Raw genomic sequence first — 20,883 nt, forward strand, 5'->3', positions numbered from 1 at the left:
GAACTAAAATTCATTTGCAAATTTAACACCATTAATTTGGGCTTGAATAGGGACTGGGAGTGGCTGGCTCATTACAGTAGCAGCTTTGCCTCTCCTGGAATTGACACCTCCTCATCTATTATTGGGAGTGGACTACATCCACTCTGATCAAATTGGCCCTGTCAACACTGGTTCCCCACTTGTGAGGAAACTCCCTTCTCTTCATGTGTCAGTACATTTATGTCTGCATCTGCAACTTTCACTCCATGCATCTGAAGAAGTGAGGTTTTTACCCATGAAAGCTTATGCTCAAATAAATCTGTTAGTCTTTAAGGTGCCGCCAGAATCCTTGTTGTTTTTGTGGATACAGACTAACATGGCTACCCCCTGATACTTGACACTAATTTGTTAACATTAAATTCACTGCTAATCATTTTTAACAGAAATGTGCAGTTAATGTGCTTATTTCACAATCCCAAACCGTTTCCTTTGTCTTGCTGGTGCCACAACCCCCAGTTGTTTCCTTTTCAGCTATAAAACTCCAGCATCGTGAAAAATTGTACAATGCAATCGTCATAGAATCATAGAATATCAGGGTTGGAAGGGACCTCAGGAGGTCATCTAGTCCAACCCGCTGCTCAAATCCCTAAATGGCCCCCTCAAGGATTGGAATGGCCCCCTCACAACCCTGGGTTTAGCAGGCCAATGCTCAAACCACTGAGCTGTCCCTCCCCTTGTGTTGTCAATACAAAAATCTGCAGCACATTGAAAGTTGGAAGAGTAAAATAAATGTAATATTGAAATAAGTAACACAATGGATATAGTACCTTTTCTGGAATTCACGTCCATATTTAAATTTTTAAAAAATCTCAAAATTTCAATTTATCTGTAATTGCCAGAGAATATCTTGTCCTTCACTTGAGTGCCAGAAGAATTTAGGTCCAGCTTTTTGAAGGGAACATAGATGCCTGGTTGTAGTTATTACCCCAGCAATAGTGATTTTTTTTAACTTGTATGTATTCATTCAGAAAAACACTTATTTTGATTATGACTATATTTTCTCCTTATTATACAATCAATCCTGCAAACACTTGAGTAGACTCACAGAATTTGCTAGAACTCACATATTTGCAGGATCAGGTCCTAATTTTATAATATTCTATTATGATGAGGGTAGAAATTTTTTCAAAACTTGTTTGATTGTGTCTTTCATAGATTGTATCAGATACTGATGTATAACTTTATGCTTTGGGAAATCGCTCATTGATATAAACCCAACATTTTAAAAGCTTTTCCTTGGTATTCCTTTATTTTAATGAGAATTATGGTATTTGTTTAAAAAAATACAAGTGAATGAATACATTAAAACACCTTAATAAATTAGTGGTATGTAATATATACCATGAAAAAGATGAGGTAAGGCAAGTACTGTTGATAACACGAATTATGTTTAACTACAATTGGTATAATAGCAGCTACAAAGATTGAATTGATATAACAATACGATACAATAAATATCTATAATGAAAAGTCTTTTTAGTCAGGCTGTTTTTTCTAGTTTTATTATGTAGTTAAAATATAGATAGGGTTTTTTCACTTTGGCTGACTGGAAAGGCTGATTGCTCAATGGTTGTCAAGTTATTTCAAAAATGCCACTGTTCTAGATCTTTCATTTTTAATATCTTTGTAATAATCACTCCCCCCATACCAGTAAGGTTTTGTTCCTCAGCGTTTTCACATTGTTTGTTGCATATTGGTTAAGGTTTTACCTAATGTAACTAAGCAACCAGCTAAAAATGGTTACACAATATTATAAGAAAAGAAAACATTGCTGCTGCTTATCAGTTCAGCACATAAAGTTCCAAGTATTAGCTGAATGGAACTCAACTACCAGGTTTTTAATTCTGAATATTTTTGTACCTTTACGGAGCATTATGATATTGTGGAGCAACTGTGCATTTGTTGTGCATGGTGGGGGTGTTTAGAACATCAGTTTGAGATTAATTTAATATCTCACTGTCCTCTTTGTTGCTGATTACTGCTTTTGCCTTCAGATTGTTTACAAGTTCAGGTGTGAGAAAAGACAAGAAACACTCTCAAAAATCAGTGCTACTGATACTCAGGGGTCTGAGAACAGGTCTCATCTATTATCGTCTCATGAGTGGTATCTGAATAAGTCACATCAGTAGTTTGGCTCTACAGTTACTGTGGGTGAAAAGAACCGACATTCTTTCTTCAGCTGCAGCTTCCTGCTGAGATTTAGTGGAATTGGCAGCAGACTAGCAATAATACTTTGGTGTTTGGTTAATTAGAAAAAATGTAAACTCACAAACAAGTTTTAGTGAAAATGGATACCTATTGGATTGCAGATAAAAGATGTAGATGAGCTTAGGTTTAACATGCATTTATTGTACATGACATCTTTTTGTATAGCATCTTTCATCCAAACAATACCTCAAAATCTTTATACATAATTTAATAATAAAAAGAGAAAAAAATTAGTAATATAAATAAGGGAGAAACAAGATATTTGAAAAAAGAGAGAGGGTCAATGAAATGTGTTTTAAGTATGATGTGTTATAGTTTGTTTGATCTAACTAAGCTTAGCAAAGGCAGGGCAGATTGAAAAATCAAGATAAAATGTGTAGTTAGATTAAAAGACCTCAATGAAACCCTTTTTCTTCTATTTGGAGAAGATGTTCTAACGTCATAGTGACTAAAAGTTGGAAGGTAGAGTAGACACAGTAAAAATGATCTGCAAAGAAGTTAGAGTTGAATTTGTAGACTTTGATTACCTCTGCGTCCTATTTAATTCAATAGAAGGATTCTTAAAGAAGGATGACCTCCCTTTGTCCTGTGCTTTATTGTAGACTAATGGAACCTTGGTGCTGCAGTCGTGATGATTCAATAGGTGACATTCTTCTCTCCAAGTCAATGACAAACCAGTGATTGAGTGTCAGATCACGGAGTTGCTAAGATGCCATCTTTTTAGAGAGAACAAAAATGAAAGTTTTTTGATTACACATGATCATTCTAAAATTCTTCTTTGAGTAGTGTCCCTGTGGGTGCTCTGCTTCAGGTGCACATGTGCCTCTTGAGCCATTGATTAGAGATTTTCCGTTAGTAGCGTCCATGCAACCTGCTCATGTGCTCTGTACAACCTTATGGCGTATATAGGGCTGCATGGGCTGAGGGTATATAGGGCTGCGTGGGCGAACCACCTTCAGTTCCTTCTCTACTACCTTGGACTCAGATGGAGCTCTAGCATGTCTACGTCATGTGTACCTGAGTGTGTTTACAGTTGTTGTTATTTAGTTAGTGTTAGTTGTTATTAGTATAGGAATAGTTAGATAGCTTTGAAAGATATCAGTTTGTCCTCTCCCCCTTTTTTTCTGAGGAATTGATCTGGCCTTGCTTGCCATGCCTGGCTCACCAGGTTTCAAATGCTGCCTCTCTAGTTGGGAGGCTGTCCCGGTCAGTGATGGCCACTCCAAGTGCATGCATTGCTTGTGATGTAATTTTTGCCTGGCTCTCAAATCTAGAACATGGGAGAATCAGGAGACCAAATTGAAGCAGCTATTGATCGCCTCCAAGTCAGGTCAGGAGACCACCCTCAAACATATGTGTCTGAGCAGATCCAGTGCTCCTTCATCTTCAGCTAAGGTATCTCCTAGGAAGGGAAAGAACTCGGAGGACTCAGGGAATTCTCCAAAAAAGGGGAGCTCTGTCTCTCATTACAAGGAGTCAGCTCCCAAGAAGCCCTGATCTCCCACTAGGTCTATGGTGTTGGAAACCTTGACCTTTCAACTTGGTACAACTTGGTTTCAACTTGGTGGCAAACTCTTCCTCCAGAGCACTTCAGAGAAACAGAGCTTCAGCAGGGCCCCAGTACTGACCATGAAGGACAGGGAGGTACAAGACATGCATTCCTCCAGAATGGCACTGTCTACCTCAGCCTTACCAACAGTACCTTCACACTTGGTTCCATCATTATCAACAAAATTGAAGCCTTTGGCACCAGTGCCTACAAGCTCCAAACCAACAGTTTTATTTGCTGTATCAGTACTGACCCACTTGGTACCTCAGAAATTCTGCTACAGCAGGGACAACTCTCAGAGCTGTGACCCCAGTCTCCAGATTACCATTGCTTCCCAATACTGCAGAATTCTCTGCCCTTTTCTGTTGGGGCCCTCCCAGTGGATAACATGGAGGAGACTGAAGGAAACATTCAATCAGACTCCTCCTTTTCAGTGCAGAATTCACCTCCACATCATTCCAGGACCCCATATTTTGACAAGAACCCTCATCCATATCAGGAATGGTGGAATCAGCCCTGAGTAATATCCCTTCTCCTGCATGGGCTTTCCCAGTTGCTATACTGGGATCCTTGGGTGATGTATCGGTGGAAATTTACCAGGTCTCCATCTCCATTCCAAAGGGAGATTAGGGCCACGCAGTCCCCTATACCAAGCCACCACCATGAAGAGACCTTGGAGGAATAGGAGGCTAGGGTGGACAAGGAGGCTACCCCTCAATCCCCTATTTCATCTCCAGATGAGGCACCATTGATGGCCAACAATTTTTGTCAATTCTAGGGCCTTGTGAAGAGAGTGGCTAATGCCCTCCACATACCTCTTGAGGAGGGTAAAGACTCTCAACATGAGCACCTGGACATTTTGCAGTCAGCAACACCCACCCAGGTTGTATTACCAATTAATGAAGTGCTCCTGGATCCAGAAAAAACTGTGCAGCAAACTCCTGCCACCATCATACCAACTTGTAAATTGGCTGATAAAAAATACTCTGTTCCTACAAGGGACTCAGAATTTTTGTTCTCTCACCGCTAATTTAGTTCACTGCAGATGGACGCTGTAAACGAGCGGCGTCAACAGCCGGTCTAAAGGCATATTTATCCATGACCCTCCAGTTTTAGATTGCAAGCTATTAGGTGATCATGAACAAGTATGATTACACAAATTACAAGTTTGCATCTTTTATTGAATATCTTCCACAGGAGCATTTCAGGTCATCGTTAAGGAGGGTGACTTATTAGTAAGGCAGCTTGGGCAGCCGCTGGACAGCTGCACCAGCCACTGCTGGGGCAGTCTCGGGCCGCCGTCCCCTACCCCTCTGCAGCAACAGGAGTTTCGGTGTGAGAGGGGGCTCAGGGCTGGGGGTTGGGATGCGGGAGGGGGTGAGGGCTCTGGGCAGCACTTACCTTGGGGGCTCCCCAGAAGCGGCAACATGTCCCTCCCTCAGCTCCTAGCTCTGCATGCTGCCTCTGCCCACAGGCAGCGCTCCCGCAGCTCCCATTGGTCTTGGTTCCCAGCTAATGGAGGCTGCAGAGCCAGGGCTTGGGGCAGGGGCAGCGCGCAGAGTTAGGAGCGGAGGGAGGGACATGTTGCCGCTTCCAAGGAGCCGGGTAGGGAGCCTGTCATCCCTGGAACCCCCTCCCCCAGCCACAGCGGGCGTCCCAGGCTCCATGCCGCCGCTCACCCCCTTCACCCCTCCCCCCCACACCAGCAGGGGTCACGGGCTGCTCCCCACCTAGCACCCGTGGTGCCCCCCAGACTGCCCCCAAGTACCCATGGCACCCTCTGGGCTGCCCCCCCATGAGCACCCGTGGCAGCCGCCCCCCCCCCCCCCCCCCAAGATTTAGTCAAGGGTACATAGTACAGGTCACAGGTCATGAATTTTTGTTTACTGCTTGTGACCTGTCCATGACTTTTATTTAAAATAGCTGTGACCAAAACGTAGCCTTACTTATTAGCCAAAACCTTTCTTCAAGTGTCCTTAGATGCTGCAGATCATCTCCACAGCAGTTGTCATGCACAGGGCATCTTGGCACCAGTCATCAGGGTTTCTGAGGATGGTTCAGAATACTGGTGAAAACCTCCTGTTTGATGGTCAAAAACTCTTCTCAGGAACTACAGACAAGTCCCTGCATATACTGAAGGACTCTAGGGCCACGCTAAGGTGTCTGGGTATATACACCCCCACAAACAACAGATGTAGTACAGGCGATGTACGACGCAAAGCGGAGATGGGCGGGTCGTGTAGTCTGCTGGCAAGACAATAGGTGGACAACCCTCATCAGTGACTGGATGTCCAGAGACTACAACCAACCTTTGGGCAGACCGAAAACGCTCTGGGCTGATCCCATGACAAAAGTCTTGGGCCAGAAATGGAAAGAATGTGCTCACAACAAAATGAATGGTGTGACGTCGACTTGTGTTCGTGGAAGGATGGACGAAGACAAACTGCACAAAGGTGAAACAGAAGATTTAGCAGGTCTTAAACTGCCCAGTGATTGCTCCCAGCTCAGTTCTCCAGTTTTTCGCTAAACCACCAAACCTGCTAGAAAAAGACACAGGTTCCAGAGGAGAAGAGCATTTCACCCTCCATCACTGAGTACCCAGTCATCATCGAAACAGCTATTTTCATAAGTTGGTCAAGGGTTTGACTCCTCCCTCACCTGTAGTTTGTAAGCTGCAACCCTTTGCCCACTTCCCTACTTTTGGAGACTGCCTTTGCCATTTCCAGCAGGCCTTATGGTATGTTGCAACAGACAAGTGGGTTGTGGAGGTAATAACTTTGGGCTACACCATTCCCACATTGCCACCCAGCAGCAGCTGTTACCTGCCCACTCCCTGTGACCCATAATCCACAGAGGTTCAACATGGATCCTTAGCTAGGTGTCATGACTACCGTGCTTCTCTGTTCCTGAACTCTCCATATTTACCTCAGCTCTGACTTGGATTCTGATTCCTGATTGACCCCTGGAACTGCAACAGAGACCCTAGTACCTGGTATTGACCTTTGGCCTGATTTCTGATTGTCTCTGACCCTTGGCTCAACTCCTGACTCTGACTCCAGTTTGACTCTTGACCCTGATACTGGCTCTGACCCCTGGCTTCAGTTCCAGAATCTCAAGCTCCTGCCAGTAGTCCTGCCTACCTTCGCCCAGAGTCTTGACAAGTACTATGTTATCAGTTAATGTTCAGAAGATGATACCTGGATTAATTTTTTTAATGTTACAGATTACTACAAATGGAAGAAGTACTTCAGATTGATTTCCCATCTTCAGCAAAAAAGAAGCAGTTCAATGGTATTGAACTTTGTTTATTATGCCAAAGGAGTTGTAATGAGGCACTGGTTAAGACGTCAGCATCCATCCAGAAATAACTGGAATCCATCTTCAAATGATATGCATATAGTTTCATAACTTACATTACTTAACATAATTACAATCCCAGAGTAATTTATTCCAGTATCCTTGTTTTTCTTTGGTCTCAATCATTTTTAGGCATCAATGGGGAGACAAAGAATACCAACTAGTAGCTGAATCTTTGGAGGATATCGCCTCGGAGGACCTGATTGAACACAACACTTGGCATTGTGAACCACATTTTTGTAGGGAAAAAGTTGTGATATGCTGTAGCATCACACACCCAAACACTCGTTACTCTTCAAAAATGCTAACTAGATGTCATCTTTGAAAAGCATACTGATGTATTTTAAGTTGTTTCTCAAAGGGTACAGGACTTGCAAGACGAGTTCCACACATCCAGTGTACATTCCGTATTCAGTGACAATTATTGTCCACGATGGAAAGCTGCAATATCACAGAATGGATCATGAAATTTAATGAGTTTGAATTGGTGACAAAGCCAACTTTTGGACTAGTGCAGTAATACATGAAGATGCTTGAGATTTTGCTGCTTTTTATTCGATCTGCTAATTAGAATTTGTATCTCACACTGGAAGACATAGCAAAATTCATTTTTGCTTTAGATTTAACCAGCTATTCTGGGATGATTGCCTGCTACCTCGCTGAAATAAGAGGTGTGAAAAGTTTGACCCTGACATATGGGAGGAATTTCAAAAAGGAAATTGGGCTGCTAAAAGGTCACCAGTTCCCTTCTGTTATCTTATTATCAAACTATCTTACTGGACGGTATTAGATTCAGCTTCCAAAGCCTCTTTCCTCGCTCTGAAGGTTCTCGGAATGCATGAGACAGTCACTGATGATGTCATAAATTAACTGGAGGCATTAATATACCAAGTTTACCATTTGAAGACTAACATTACGACACTTACAGAACTACGTTGATGGATGTTTTCTAAGAAGCAGATAAACTGAGAAAAATTGCCAGTGATGTGGCGTACTATTTATACTTGGTGTCATGAGGGCAAATTATCAAGCAATGGAATGGCGCTGAGATGATCGACCATATCCAAAACTGCCCTCCCCTATTGGGCATGGTTGGGTCTTGGAGAATGAACTGATCATACCAGTTATGTGTGAATTACCATGTGGTCCCAGATCAGTACTTCAGCTAATCAAATGCTCGTGTGCAAAGACCAGATGCTCACCATCCTGCAAATGTTTGGCCAGCAGCCTGCCTTGCACAGACATATGCAAGTGCAGCTCAGACAAGGATCAGTGTGAGAATATGTCTAGCAATGGTGCCCTAGATGGAGATGACACTGATGGTGACTTTGATAAATAAATGTTTTCAGTCCTACATGTCAAGACTAACTTCACTAGAATTACAAAAGATCAATGTCTTTTTTTATGTAAGCAATGCATCCCTCTGTTAAGGTATAATTTAAAAAATGTTGATTTTAAACATTTTCTCAAATATATGTTTACATAATTGTTCTAGGTTTATCATGTTTGGTGCCTTTGTGTTGATGGGGGAAAGGGCTCTTGAATGATACCCAACTGGAAGCATTTCTCACAGCACTGTATTATCAACTGTATTATCAAAATTTCTACCAACCGGAGGACCTGAAGCTGGGTGCCAGGGGAGCAGTAAGCCCCCTCACCATGTCACAGAAGTTGGCACAATTGAAACTGTGATTCTGTAGGTTTTTAGGAATCAAATGATACCTCCATCACCTTTCTATCACTAATTTGCCCACAGAATGAAATTTTACTATATTGTGTTCCCAGATTTATGCTAAAAAATTGTGGTAGAGCTGTGAAAAATATAATATAGGGCTGTCGATTAATCGCAGTTTTAACTCACGCGATTAACTCAAAAAAATTAATCACAGTTTAATCACACTGTTAAACAATAATAGGATACCAACTGAAATTTATTATAAATACTTTTTGGATGTTTTCTACATTTTCAGATACAGTAAGAGCTGTTTTATTCAGTATGTTGGAGGAATGGGGGGTGCCGGTAACTGAAAAATGCCAGTTAACTAAGAGGGAGGGAGTTTGGGTGTGGGAGGGAACTCAAGACAGCAGGTTGGGGCGCGGGAGTGGGTGCGGGCTGCCTCCGCCTGCAGGCACCGTCCCCACAGCCAATGGGAGCTGCGGAGCTAATGCTTGGGGGTACGGCAGTGGCAGCCTGCCGCACCTCTGCCTGAGAGCAGCCAGGAGAGGTCGCCGCTTTCCTACCCCAAGCATTAGCACCCACTCCCGCGTCCCAACCTGCTGTCTTGAATTCCCTACCGCACTCAAACTGTATGAGCGCCCCCCGGATCTGGATCCCCGCATACCCTCCTGCACCACACCCGCTGCCCCGAACCCCCTTCCACAGGCAAATTCCCTCCCAGAGCACACACTCCACACCCCCTCCCGTGTCCCTGCTCTGGACCCACACCAACCGGCCTATAAACCGGAATTTCACTGAAGATCAGAAATGCCAGTTTATAGAGCTTTACAACTGGTGAAGTGCTGGATAAAAGAGCTTTTACTGTATATTGATTTCAACACAGAAGACAAAGTGTACAGTGCTCACTTTATATTATTATTTTTATTACAAATGTTTGCACCATAAAAATGATTTAAAAAGTACTAAGTGCAGCTTACAAATGTCAATTTTTTTGTTGCATATCTGCACTCAAAAACAAAATAATGTAAAACTTTAGAGGCTACAAGTCCACTCAGTCCTACTTCTTTTCAGCCAATCGCTCAGACAAACAAATTTGTTTACTTTTATGGGAGATAATGCTGCTGAAAGTGAGAACAGGCGTTCACATGGCAATTTGTAACTGGCATTGCAAGGTATTTACAAGCCAGATATGCTAAACATTTGTGTGTCCCTGCATGCTTTGGCCACTGTTACAGAGGACATACTTCCGTGCTGATGACACTCATTAAAAAAATGTGTTAATTAAATTTGTGACTCAACTCCTTTGGGGAGAATTATATGTCTCCAGTTTTACCCACATTCTGCCATATATTTCATGTTCTAGCAGTCTCAGATGATCCAGCACATGTTGATTGTTTTAAGAATACTTTCACTGCAGATTTGACAAAATTCAAAGAAGGTACCAATGTGAGATTTCTAAAGATAACTACAGCACTCGACCCTAGGTTTAAGAATCTGAAGTGCCTTCCAAAATCTGAAAGGGACTAGGTGTGGGGCATGCTTTCAGAAGTCTTAAAAGAGCAACACTCCGATGCAGAAACTACGGAACCTGAACCACCAAAAAAGAAAACCAACCTTCAGGCCGCACTGCTTTGGATCATTATCGAGCAGAACCTGTCATCAGCATGGACGCATGACCTCTGGAATGTTGACTGAAGTACGAAGGGACATATGAATCTTTAGCGCATTTATCATGTAAATATCTTGCAACGCCAGCTACAGCAGTGCAATGCAAATGCCTATTCTTACTTTCAGGTGACATTCTAAACAAGAAGTGGGCAGCATTATCTCCTGCAAATGTAAACAAACTTGTTAACATGAGCGATTAGCTGAACAAGAAGTAGGAATGAGTAAACTTGTAGGCTCTAAAGTTTTACACTGTTTTATTTTTGAATGCAGTTATTTTTGTACATAATTCTACATTTGAAAGTTCAGCGTTCATGATAAAGAGATTGCACTACAGTACTTGTATTAGGTGAATTGAAAAATACTATTTATTTTGTTTTTTACAGTGCAGATATTTGTAATAAAAAATAAATATAAAGTGAGCACTGTACACTTTGTATTCTGTGTTGTAATTAAAATCAATATATTTGAAAATGTAGAAAACATCCAAAATATTTAAATAAATGGTATTCTGTTATTAACAGTGCGATTAATCGTGCAATTAATTTTTTTAATCGCTTGACAGCCCTAATATAATATAAATATTGCAGCTGGTCAGGCAGTAAGTAAGCTTCACTAAAACATTCAAAAGAAATGAAAATTTTTGGCTTAATTTGAAATGTTGGGGTTTTTTTTACATTTTTAAATTTTTTTTTTTAAGGTTTGGGAGGGAAAATACCATTTTCTCTCATTCCTTTTACTTATTTTCACTGCAAAAAGGGAGAAGGAGGAAAGTAAAATAGTGAGAATGTGTTTTTTCCACAGTGAAATTTTAAATTTTGGTATTTGTCAAAAATGGAATTTTGAGCAATATGGAAAAAATTTAAGCTAATTTTTATATTGGTTGAAAAGGCATTTTCTGTCAGTTTCACGTATGTACGAGTTCCTAGTTTACAAAAACAATGTTTGGGTTCTCTTTACAGATTACAATGTAAACTTTAGTCCTTTTGCATAGTTCATATGCCTTTGTGTTTTGCAAGCTAAATAAATCAATCTTTCTTTGTAAATTATGTATATGATTACGATACATTTAACACTTCTTTAAAATTTTTCAATAAGTGAGAGATCTACCACCAATTTGCCTTGATGTTAGGCAAAAGCAGCGCATCTCTATAGATACACTACCACCGGAACTGAAAGCTCCAGTCCCTCCAGAATCTTCCCTTCCCATCCGAACCAAAACTATGAAAGACTTCCAGTAAGTATACAGTTAAAACCAATACAACTCTGTTTTGGTTTTTATTGACTGACTTTCCATTTCATTTAAGTATGTATGTATGTATGTATGTATGTATATCAAATATATTGATTTTCTGGCTGACCTTTTGTGATGGGATCAGTACAAGACAACAGAATGCTAGATAGAATGTAATTTTATAATTTATTTTGGCTAGGATGTTGGAATTAATACTTCTGTGACTGTGGAAATTGTCATGATTCCTTGCTCAGCTTGGGTTTTATGCATCACCTAAAAGATAGCAGCATCAGCAGCTCAGTGCCACATGCATTTTTTCTACCATTACTGTTTTCTTGGAGGGTGGGGGAGTGAAAGAACTACTGATATTTAGTGGATATTTAGTTTCAATTAGAGAAAAGACATACTGGGGTATTCTCAAGATACAAAAGCTCTTTCAATATTTAAACCACATCTCTGAAGCTTTGCTGTTTATCATCCACTCATTTGGGGTCCGATCCAATCAGGAGCTGGGCATCCTCAACTCTGACTGAAGACATTGTGTACCAGGCCTTTAATTTGTAACTTCCTACATTTTTGGTCCTTTGACAACAGTTAATAATATGAGCTGTGCCACCTCTCACTTAGATGTTTAAAATGTAGAAATATTTTTTTCATATTATGTGAAAGGACACTGTTGTTGGCAGTTCACTCTTTTTGTAGTTCCTTTTTATTTTTTTTCCTCCTCCTTTCTATTGATGAAGGCGCTATTTTAAATAGCGTAAGTAAGCTTGAAACCATATTGGGGAAATCCCCTTCGTTCTAGTTCCCTTATGTGAGAAGCACTACACTTAACAGGCCTTTTATTTCTGTGGACTTAGATCAGAGTCCTTACAGGTGAGCTTTATACTGCTGCCCTCTTACAATTTAGGAAAAGGACAATATCATCACTGTGCCAAATCAATTTGGCTTTGTTCCACTTTCATATTTACTCTCTCTGTCAGAACACAAACCTAACTGATCTCATTTATCAAGGAAAAGTTCACAGTTGCTCTTACTGACATATGAGTTTATCTTCTTTTAATAAGTTGGTTGCTTTTTGTGTGTGTTTGAGATTTCTCACATTCAGTAGGAGGTTAAAAGTAACAGAAGTTCTGATTTGTCAGGTGTTTCTTTACTTGGTGCAGAATGAGTCAGGTATCACAAAGGAATTGGTAAAAGAGAATATTTGGCCAGAACTCAAGTGGTCAAAAAACTGAAACGTGACAAACCCATCTACCACACATTTTATAAATTTTGACTAAAATTTTCAAAAGTGTCTGTGACTTAGGAATCTAAGGCCCGTTGACTTTCAGCAAAACATGCTCCTAAATCCTTTAAGCACTTTGAATATATTACATCTGTTTTCACATTTACAGTGTGTTTCATCGAAATAAACAAGTTTATTTCATATGAGTGAATATATAAAAATGTTTTATGTTGTAGAGGAAAAAATTAATTGTGATTTGTATCACTAACATGTAGGGCCAATGTTTTCTGGAAATTGGTGCAACTACTGCTTTTTTTTTTTTTTTTTTTTCCCGAAATGACTTTTCATTTCCGGAATTGCCCTTAATTTTTGGAATTGCCATTCAGAGGGTGAGCAGGGCATGCAGGGTGATGTTCACAGCACCTGTCCCCCACTCATCTCCCCTGCACACAGCTGGCTCCTTCCCCCTGCCACCCAGCACATAGCTTTCCTGGCTCTAGGCCTCAGTGCCCAGCATTTTTGTAAAGCAGTGGTTCTCAAAGTGTAGTGTGCGCCCCCATAAGGGGGTTCAGAGGACTGTTCAGGGGGTGCGTGGTGGGGGCAGGGAGGGAGCACCACGCTTCCAGCCCCACTCAGCACCCAGACCAGCTCCACCTCCAATACCTTTTTGTCCTCATCCAGTCCTGCTCTGCCCTCATTCCTTCTCTGCCCGCAGACCAGCTCCACCTCCAGCCCCTCCCCCGTTCCCAGTTCCACCCCCAGCTCCGCCTTCTGCCCAAGCTCTGCTGCTGAGGAAGCCTTGGCTATGCAGTAATGCGGGGTGGGCGCAGACAGATTCCATTACTGGTAAGGGGCGGGGTGCGACTGGAAAAGTTTGAGCACCATTATTGTAAAGGATTGCATATTGCTCATGTTTGTCAATAAGTGTATTTTTTATTAATATAAAGCATATCAAAAATGTCTGAAATATATAGCTTTGAAAATCCGAAATTACTGTTTTCATTGCTGGAGAACGCTGGCCCTACTAATATGGAAATAAGTTGTCGATTGGCTTTGCATAAATGTTTTTACTTTTATTTTCAAGGTATTTAGAGTTTTCCATTATTTCAGACATTAGTTCTTTATGGGTGTTTAAAATGTTCACATAACATATCCAACTCCCAGCTTTTAGCTAGGTGTGAATCTCTGAATTTTATGGTTGCAACAATGAATGTGATCTTACATATGTTATGTAAAATTTAGGAATTTTAAAGCTTGTAATAGAAGCAAAGATCAGCACCTGTAATGTTAAATTAACAGTTTTACGAGGTTACTTACTATTTTAAATTATTTCTACACATTGCATAAGAATTGATAATACATTATTCTATTACTAATTTGTTTTAAAATACTGAAATATAATCCACTGAATTAATAAATATTATGATCAGATAGTGCTGAAATATATTTTGCACAACCAATTTCAAATGCCTCCATTGTTTTGGAGCATCAGTGTTTCTAAATTTTCAGGTAAAATATTAAAGTAGAAATTAACTTGCACACGTCAATTCTTAAATTCACCCTTCTCATAAATCTGTTTAGAGATGAAAGACACTGGAGTAATAGTGAAGTATGAAGTACAAAGTCTGTTTCATAAAGTGCTTAATATTTGTACATAAACTTGTGTGATATATATTTATTTGTGAATTTTCTTTCTAGGGAGGATATGGAAAAAGCTAAGTCATCAGGAGATTGGAAGGCTGTACATGATTTTTATTTAACAACATTTGATTCTTTCCTGGAGTTAAATGCTGCATTTAAGGTAGAAAACAATTCAGAATGCTGCTTAGCTCTTTCTATCTTCAGGATGCTATAAATCCATCACATAAAATTTATTTTTATCTTTGTTTACTTAAACAGACTAGACTCATAGTATTATCTTGTTTACCTTACCCATACACTTTGTAGTTATAGTATTTCATTGTTTCATTTACTAGTTCCATTTATTATTTGTTTTTAGTAAACCATTTGTCCATTATTCATGTATTAGTAAAGCAATGTTTCAAGGACATTTGTAGGATTTAAAACAAAAGAAATTCAAAAATTGGTGTCCTGAGAATTAAAGAAAATGCAAAGACTTTATAAAAGCTGTCTCTGTACAACCCATTTCTGAAAGATTAACTTTGCATTATAGTAAATGAAACTATATACGTATTATTTTGTTAAAATTTGTAATACTTTATGACTATGGAGTTGCTTTACTATGTTTTTAGACTATTGTTGATTTAGATTCCATTGCTGGTAAAATAGTTATCTGACAGCCCTGGAGACTGAAGCCCTCAATTCCCTAATCAAATACAGTATGGTTTGTGGCCACGCTTTCTTCCTTGCATTGCCTTCTTAATGTGCCTCGGTCCGGTTCTGAAAGGATCACATCTATGGGTGGGTACTTCGGTCTCCATGCCCAGTAAATTCTTCTTCTTATTTTTTTCAGAATCTGCCTGTGGCAGTGCTATTTCATGTAAACAGTGGGATCTGAATTGAGGGTATTAATTCATGTCACACAGGTTATCTAACAGATATTGCGTGGTAGTAATTTTGTTGCTCTTGACTGTTGCTGAATTTGAATTTGAACCAATGACTAGAAATGGTAGACTAAATCACCCATCAGCTGACACATCTAATGTAGTCCCATTATTTTAGACTTTTGATAAATTGGAGCCAGGTGAACTTTGCTAACATAATGTATTCTTGCATTAGAATTTGAAAAGATACAATATCATATCTGACCTGGTTTCTTTTTTGTTGTTACAAAAAATTATCAATTTATTTTTTTTCTTTGTACATACTTTTTTCTAAACTTGATACAGATGTTAGCACACCAAAATTTTTATTTTTAAGGGAATTTTAAAATGACATTTGAAATAACTTGAGTAAAAAATGCTTATGATTTGAATTTGCAGAAAGATGTCAGTCTCCCTTTCAGTACCATTGAAGACTCTGGAATCAATGCTAAATTTGTGAATGCTGTCTATGATGCCTTACTAAATACTGTAAGTAAAAAACATGTTTTTAAAATGTTTTAAAAGATTCACAGTTATGAACTGAGGAATCTGCTGAAATTGCAAAAACTGTGCAAGCTTACATGAAATCACCATAAAATCCTGAAAACTGCACTCTACGGATAGAACAACTTTTAGTTAATAATATTGTTTATATTTTGGCAGAGTCTAGAGGCCTCAATAAGGACCAGGATCCCATCATGCTATATGCTGCACAATCATAGCAAGGCATGGTTCCTTGCCCCAAAAGCTTTTTATCTGGATTGAAAAAAGATACAGAAATGAGTGTAGGAAGCAATGGGAAAGATGGAATGAGGGTGACAATCATATGAATATGCATAGGCAAGTTAAATGTGCAAATGATGGGTTCCAAATAATTTGAAAGTTATTTTTTCTTTAATAATTAAGTGCACAATATAGGCTATTCTTGACCACTTATTAATATTATCAATTTTTTATTATTTATTTGATTGATTTTGTGTGACCTTTGGTGTTTTGCTCAACAAAAATATTTGTATCTGGTATAGTGAACTTAATATTACTGTTCAGTAAAGGATATTGTGTAACCATTAGTTTGCGTCTAAGCTATCTGTTTGCATGGTACTGAACTGTTCTCTTTTGAGAGGCATGAAAGAAAAAATGGTAATGAGGGCTTTTCCCTCACAACATCTGAGGTTCTTACTTAGGCTCAGATCCTGAAAATGGCTTTTGCAGGTAGATTCCTGTGATTGTGCAGGACACCACTGATTTCAAGCAGGCTGTACATTGTGTATAAAGGTCCACTTGTGCAGTGTTCTAGTGAAGTTAGAAGGACCCTGGCACCGGCACAGCATAGGGCTCTGACCTAATGATCAGATTGCAGGACTGGGGACTTGGACAGTAGAAAGAGAGAGCCTTTTCTTACATACTAACAAGTAATCAGGAAAACAAGATAATAGAAAAAGAAACCATAAGATAATATATAATATGTAAGAGACACTAGTGATACCAAAAGTTAAAATTAGTTGTGCAATAGAAAAACATATTGCTTCCCAATGTAATGATTCAAAACAATGGTGCAATCTTTGTCTCATCACTTTCACCGGACTCCCAGTCTAAATCTATCTCTCTAAGTTTGGATGATATACTTTTTAGATGATGTAGCTTTTTTTTTTAACATATTTTTTTCCATGTTTGCATCCAATGGAAAAGTTTTGTCCCTATTTAATAGGGCTTAATATAAGATAAGGTCTTCTGGTAACTTAAACGATATTTTATATAACCAAACAGAGAGCCTAGCTAGCTGTGATTTGTCGAGGGTGGTCTCTGATTTTGTTTCTTTTCTACGCATCCAGCCTTGATAATTTGTATTACTTTAATAATCCTCCTATGGTGTCACATCTAATAAAGATTTGGGGAAAATGTAATAAACTGATAACGTTTTGATTGGGAAGTGTAGCTGTGGTGAAAACACACTTGTTCCCCTGATTTGTTTTTCTGTTTCAAATTCTGCTAGTAGTATTACCAAGCACAGTTTTGAAAGATCTGCAAACTAAAAGTTTTAAGTTTATATATGAAAAGAAAAAAACTATGTATTGAACTTTTTCTAGACTGACTAGATTGATGGGATTTGCCCTTCCTAATTTTTACAAATGTAATCAAGCTATTAAACAAGAGCTTCTGTTGACTAGAGCTAGAATCATCAAGAAGTATTCAGCAGACCTTGGGCATTTAACTTTTGTAGAGAAGGTAATTTGCATGGAGGAAAAAATTAGGTCAGCTTTCTTGTACAATTAACCTAGTACTAAAGTCAGCATAAGGTCATTCTTTCTATTACCATTATAAGAAAATTAGTATTTTAATTCTAAATTGGAACCCTGAAGACTGGAAATGAGGGAAAGTTAAGGTAGCATTTATTACATATTCAGTAACTCATTAAGAAATTGAATATTATTAGTTCTGCATACATATTTAGTTGTCATGTCCTAAAATGAGAGAATTTTAATAACCAATTTAATAAATCTTGCCAAATCTAATTTATCTATAGACCTACTATTCAAAATTCAACTAGCTGAACTAAATATTCATCTGAAAGTTGTAAGTAAGATAATGTTACATATGCAATTTTCATTGAAGGTTTCTCACAGATCACTTTAAAATCAGTTTCTCCCATAGAGTGGGTGGAATTAGAATCTTAAACTTCACTGCTCAATGTAGTTCAGTGTAGGTTCGTATGTGCGGTATTCCCCATTTTAAGTATAGGGATAACCACAAATACAGTACTGTGGTAAAGTCAAATTTTTAGAGGCACCAAAAGTAAGTTTACATTTTCTCCTGGTTTCTTTGTTCAACAGTAAAAGCCCTAATTCTTCTACTGATCTATTAATGTTACTTTATTGTGAACAGAGGGCAAAATGCAATAAACATTTACATGTGGATAATTTTATGCACCTGAGTAGTCCCAGTTGGAACTAACCTGGGCATTTCTCTCAATGAAGGTAGCAGAATAGTATGCATATAAATTTCCCCTTAATGTTAATTGTATTATCATTAGTTTGGGTTGTTTTAGTTATATATTTTCTGTGAAATAGACAAAATAAATAGTTGTTTTTATTGTGGAGTAAAAACTATTCCTAATCCTTAAAATAAGAATATTATCCTACTGTCATGCTTCAACAATTGTATTAGATGAACTGTAAAAAAGAAGTGTACTCTTTAACCTAATGCTGTTTGTTTTTTTTTCTTTCCATTCTTCCTAGCCTCAAGATATTCAGAAGTCTGTCCTAAAAGGAATAATTAATGGTCTGTTACAGGAGTGGAAAGGGTAATTATAACCAGCATTTGCACACATTTACATTAGTGAAAAATCTGGGTTTATTGTACTAGTATATTATCTTTCTTTAATACATGACAAGGATCTAGCATGTTTTTAGACCAAGAATGAAAAATTATTTGAGCTACATCTTATTTGCTTTATAAGTTTCTCCTTTGAAGAGACACATCTGCTGATCATCTAAATCTTAGTCAAATCCCCTCTGAGTGATTGATCAGAAATAGCTGGAGCTCTCACAGTATTCCTACACTGTAAAAAAACTTAAATTGGGTAGGAGAGACAAGGAGGGTGATATACTGTCTTTGATTGGACCAACTTCTGCATTAGCTAACTCAGGTTGTGAAGACATGGCAAACTCGGCATAGCAGTTCATGTTCAACCCCAGGCTTCCTTCTAAGGCTTGAACTCAAGCTGCTAACTCAAGTTAAAAACCTGGTTAACCATGTCTTCACTGCTGATTTAACCCAAGTTAGCCAGCATGGGTTAGTAAACCCAAGTTAACACACAGGGTTTTTTTCTTTTCCTTTCTTCTTTTTTTACAATGTAGATATATCCTCAGTCATGGTGGGCACTGGTTCAAGAGGACCTCTCCCCAACTTCTTGCTAGAAATTTCTTAGGAAATGGGTACGCGGCTCTGGAGCTCCCTCGTTCTTTTCCAAAATCCTTTATTTTCCAGCTGGAAACCCTCTTTTTCTTTTCAGCTTTTTGCTTTCAGAATCTCTTCTCTCTGCTGCCTCTCCACAATGCAAATTGCTCTTCGATTGACAGGGCAACACTTAAGTTAGTGGCTTACAATGGTGAACAATGGTGTTCCAGACACAGAATTCTTTTCCCCACTCCACTCTTGGTCATTACTGCTTCTTTTGGTTGATAAATCTCTGCTGGATAGAGGGGAATGTGATGGATAAGCTACTTCCCAATTCCCGCCAAAGTGGCTCAGCAAACAGTAATAGCTTAAAACAGAAGAGCCTGAAGAGGCACACAAAAAATTCAGTGAGGGAGGCAAGTCTCAGCAGTGACAGTAACAGCAGCAAGAAAGTAAATGAACAGCAAGAAGTAGCAAAACCACACTGATACACCTGTCACAAAGCTCAAAAAGGCAGGTAGGTAAATCCTCTACCATGAAGGGCGATGAGAGCATCCATGCTCCTCTAAGATGGAAAAGGAGTTACCCCTCTTTTTTCTTACACTATTCCCAGCTCCCCATGCGTCTCCCATTCCATAAGATTCCCCCCACCTCTAAGATGTGGGGATGATTTTTAATAAATATTTATATTAACTAGTATTTGGGTCCTTTGTGTTGGGTGCTGTACAAATATAGAAAAGAGAAAAGATGCTAAGATAGCTAGCTGGCTGACATTGTTCCTGTTGCACAAGGTCTCCCTCACTCAGAAAGTATTTGCCAGAATTTGGTAAGGGTCTCCCTCACTCAGAAAGTATTTGCCAGAATTTGGTAAGGGTCTTCCCAAAGGTGTCTCTCATTCAATTATTTAATGGAGAGCAATGGATCCTATATGCAATGAGCACTAAAAGAGCTTATTCCTCCTCCTCTCTCCTTCTGAATCTGTAGACTCTTTCTGTTGTGGACACAAGATCCATGATTGGATCTTAAGATCCAAGATTAAAGAAATACAAGAAAAATTTAGGAGCTTTGGAAGTGCTACTTGATTCCTCCTCCAACTCAACCACTTCCTTTCGCTCTCTTTCCTCAAAGAACAACTGTCTGAATCTATTCTTTAAAATCTTAACTAAGCTCCCAAGAAAGACTTTTTACCCCATGGAATACTGCAGTAGTATGACTAAAAGTATGACTAAAAGGATTATTTTGGCTCTTGAGTCCTCACCAAAAGAAGGCAAGAAAGAATCAGTTAAAGCCTAGGTGGTCATATATTTTCCTGCTACCACATGGACTTTCCTTTGAAATGATTGCTTAAGGAACAGTAAACTCAGAATGGGAGCAGCCATGAAAAAGCAATTGCCTAAACTAGCAGATCAATAACTTTTGAATAAGCTGCAAAGAAAGGAACTGTCTACAGTGCCCAAGAGTGATGCTGTTTTGACAGGCATGATA

The 20,883-nt window shown here is 39.0% G+C and overlaps 1 protein-coding gene across 2 annotated transcripts in view; it reads left to right on the forward strand.

The window, feature by feature from the left end:
- HECTD2 (HECT domain E3 ubiquitin protein ligase 2) overlaps positions 1 to 20,883 on the forward strand; it is a 73,355-nt gene that overhangs the window by 14,778 nt on the left and 37,694 nt on the right. For both annotated transcript variants that reach the window (XM_074959058.1, XM_074959059.1), the window contains exons 3-6: positions 11,595 to 11,733; positions 14,657 to 14,759; positions 15,901 to 15,990; positions 18,738 to 18,802. In XM_074959058.1, the coding sequence (XP_074815159.1) occupies positions 11,595 to 11,733; positions 14,657 to 14,759; positions 15,901 to 15,990; positions 18,738 to 18,802 (397 nt within the window). The remainder of the gene's footprint in view (positions 1 to 11,594; positions 11,734 to 14,656; positions 14,760 to 15,900; positions 15,991 to 18,737; positions 18,803 to 20,883) is intronic.

This window comes from Natator depressus, chromosome 7 (genome assembly GCF_965152275.1).
Source record: "Natator depressus isolate rNatDep1 chromosome 7, rNatDep2.hap1, whole genome shotgun sequence".
In the NCBI taxonomy this organism is placed as follows: Eukaryota; Metazoa; Chordata; order Testudines; family Cheloniidae; genus Natator; species Natator depressus.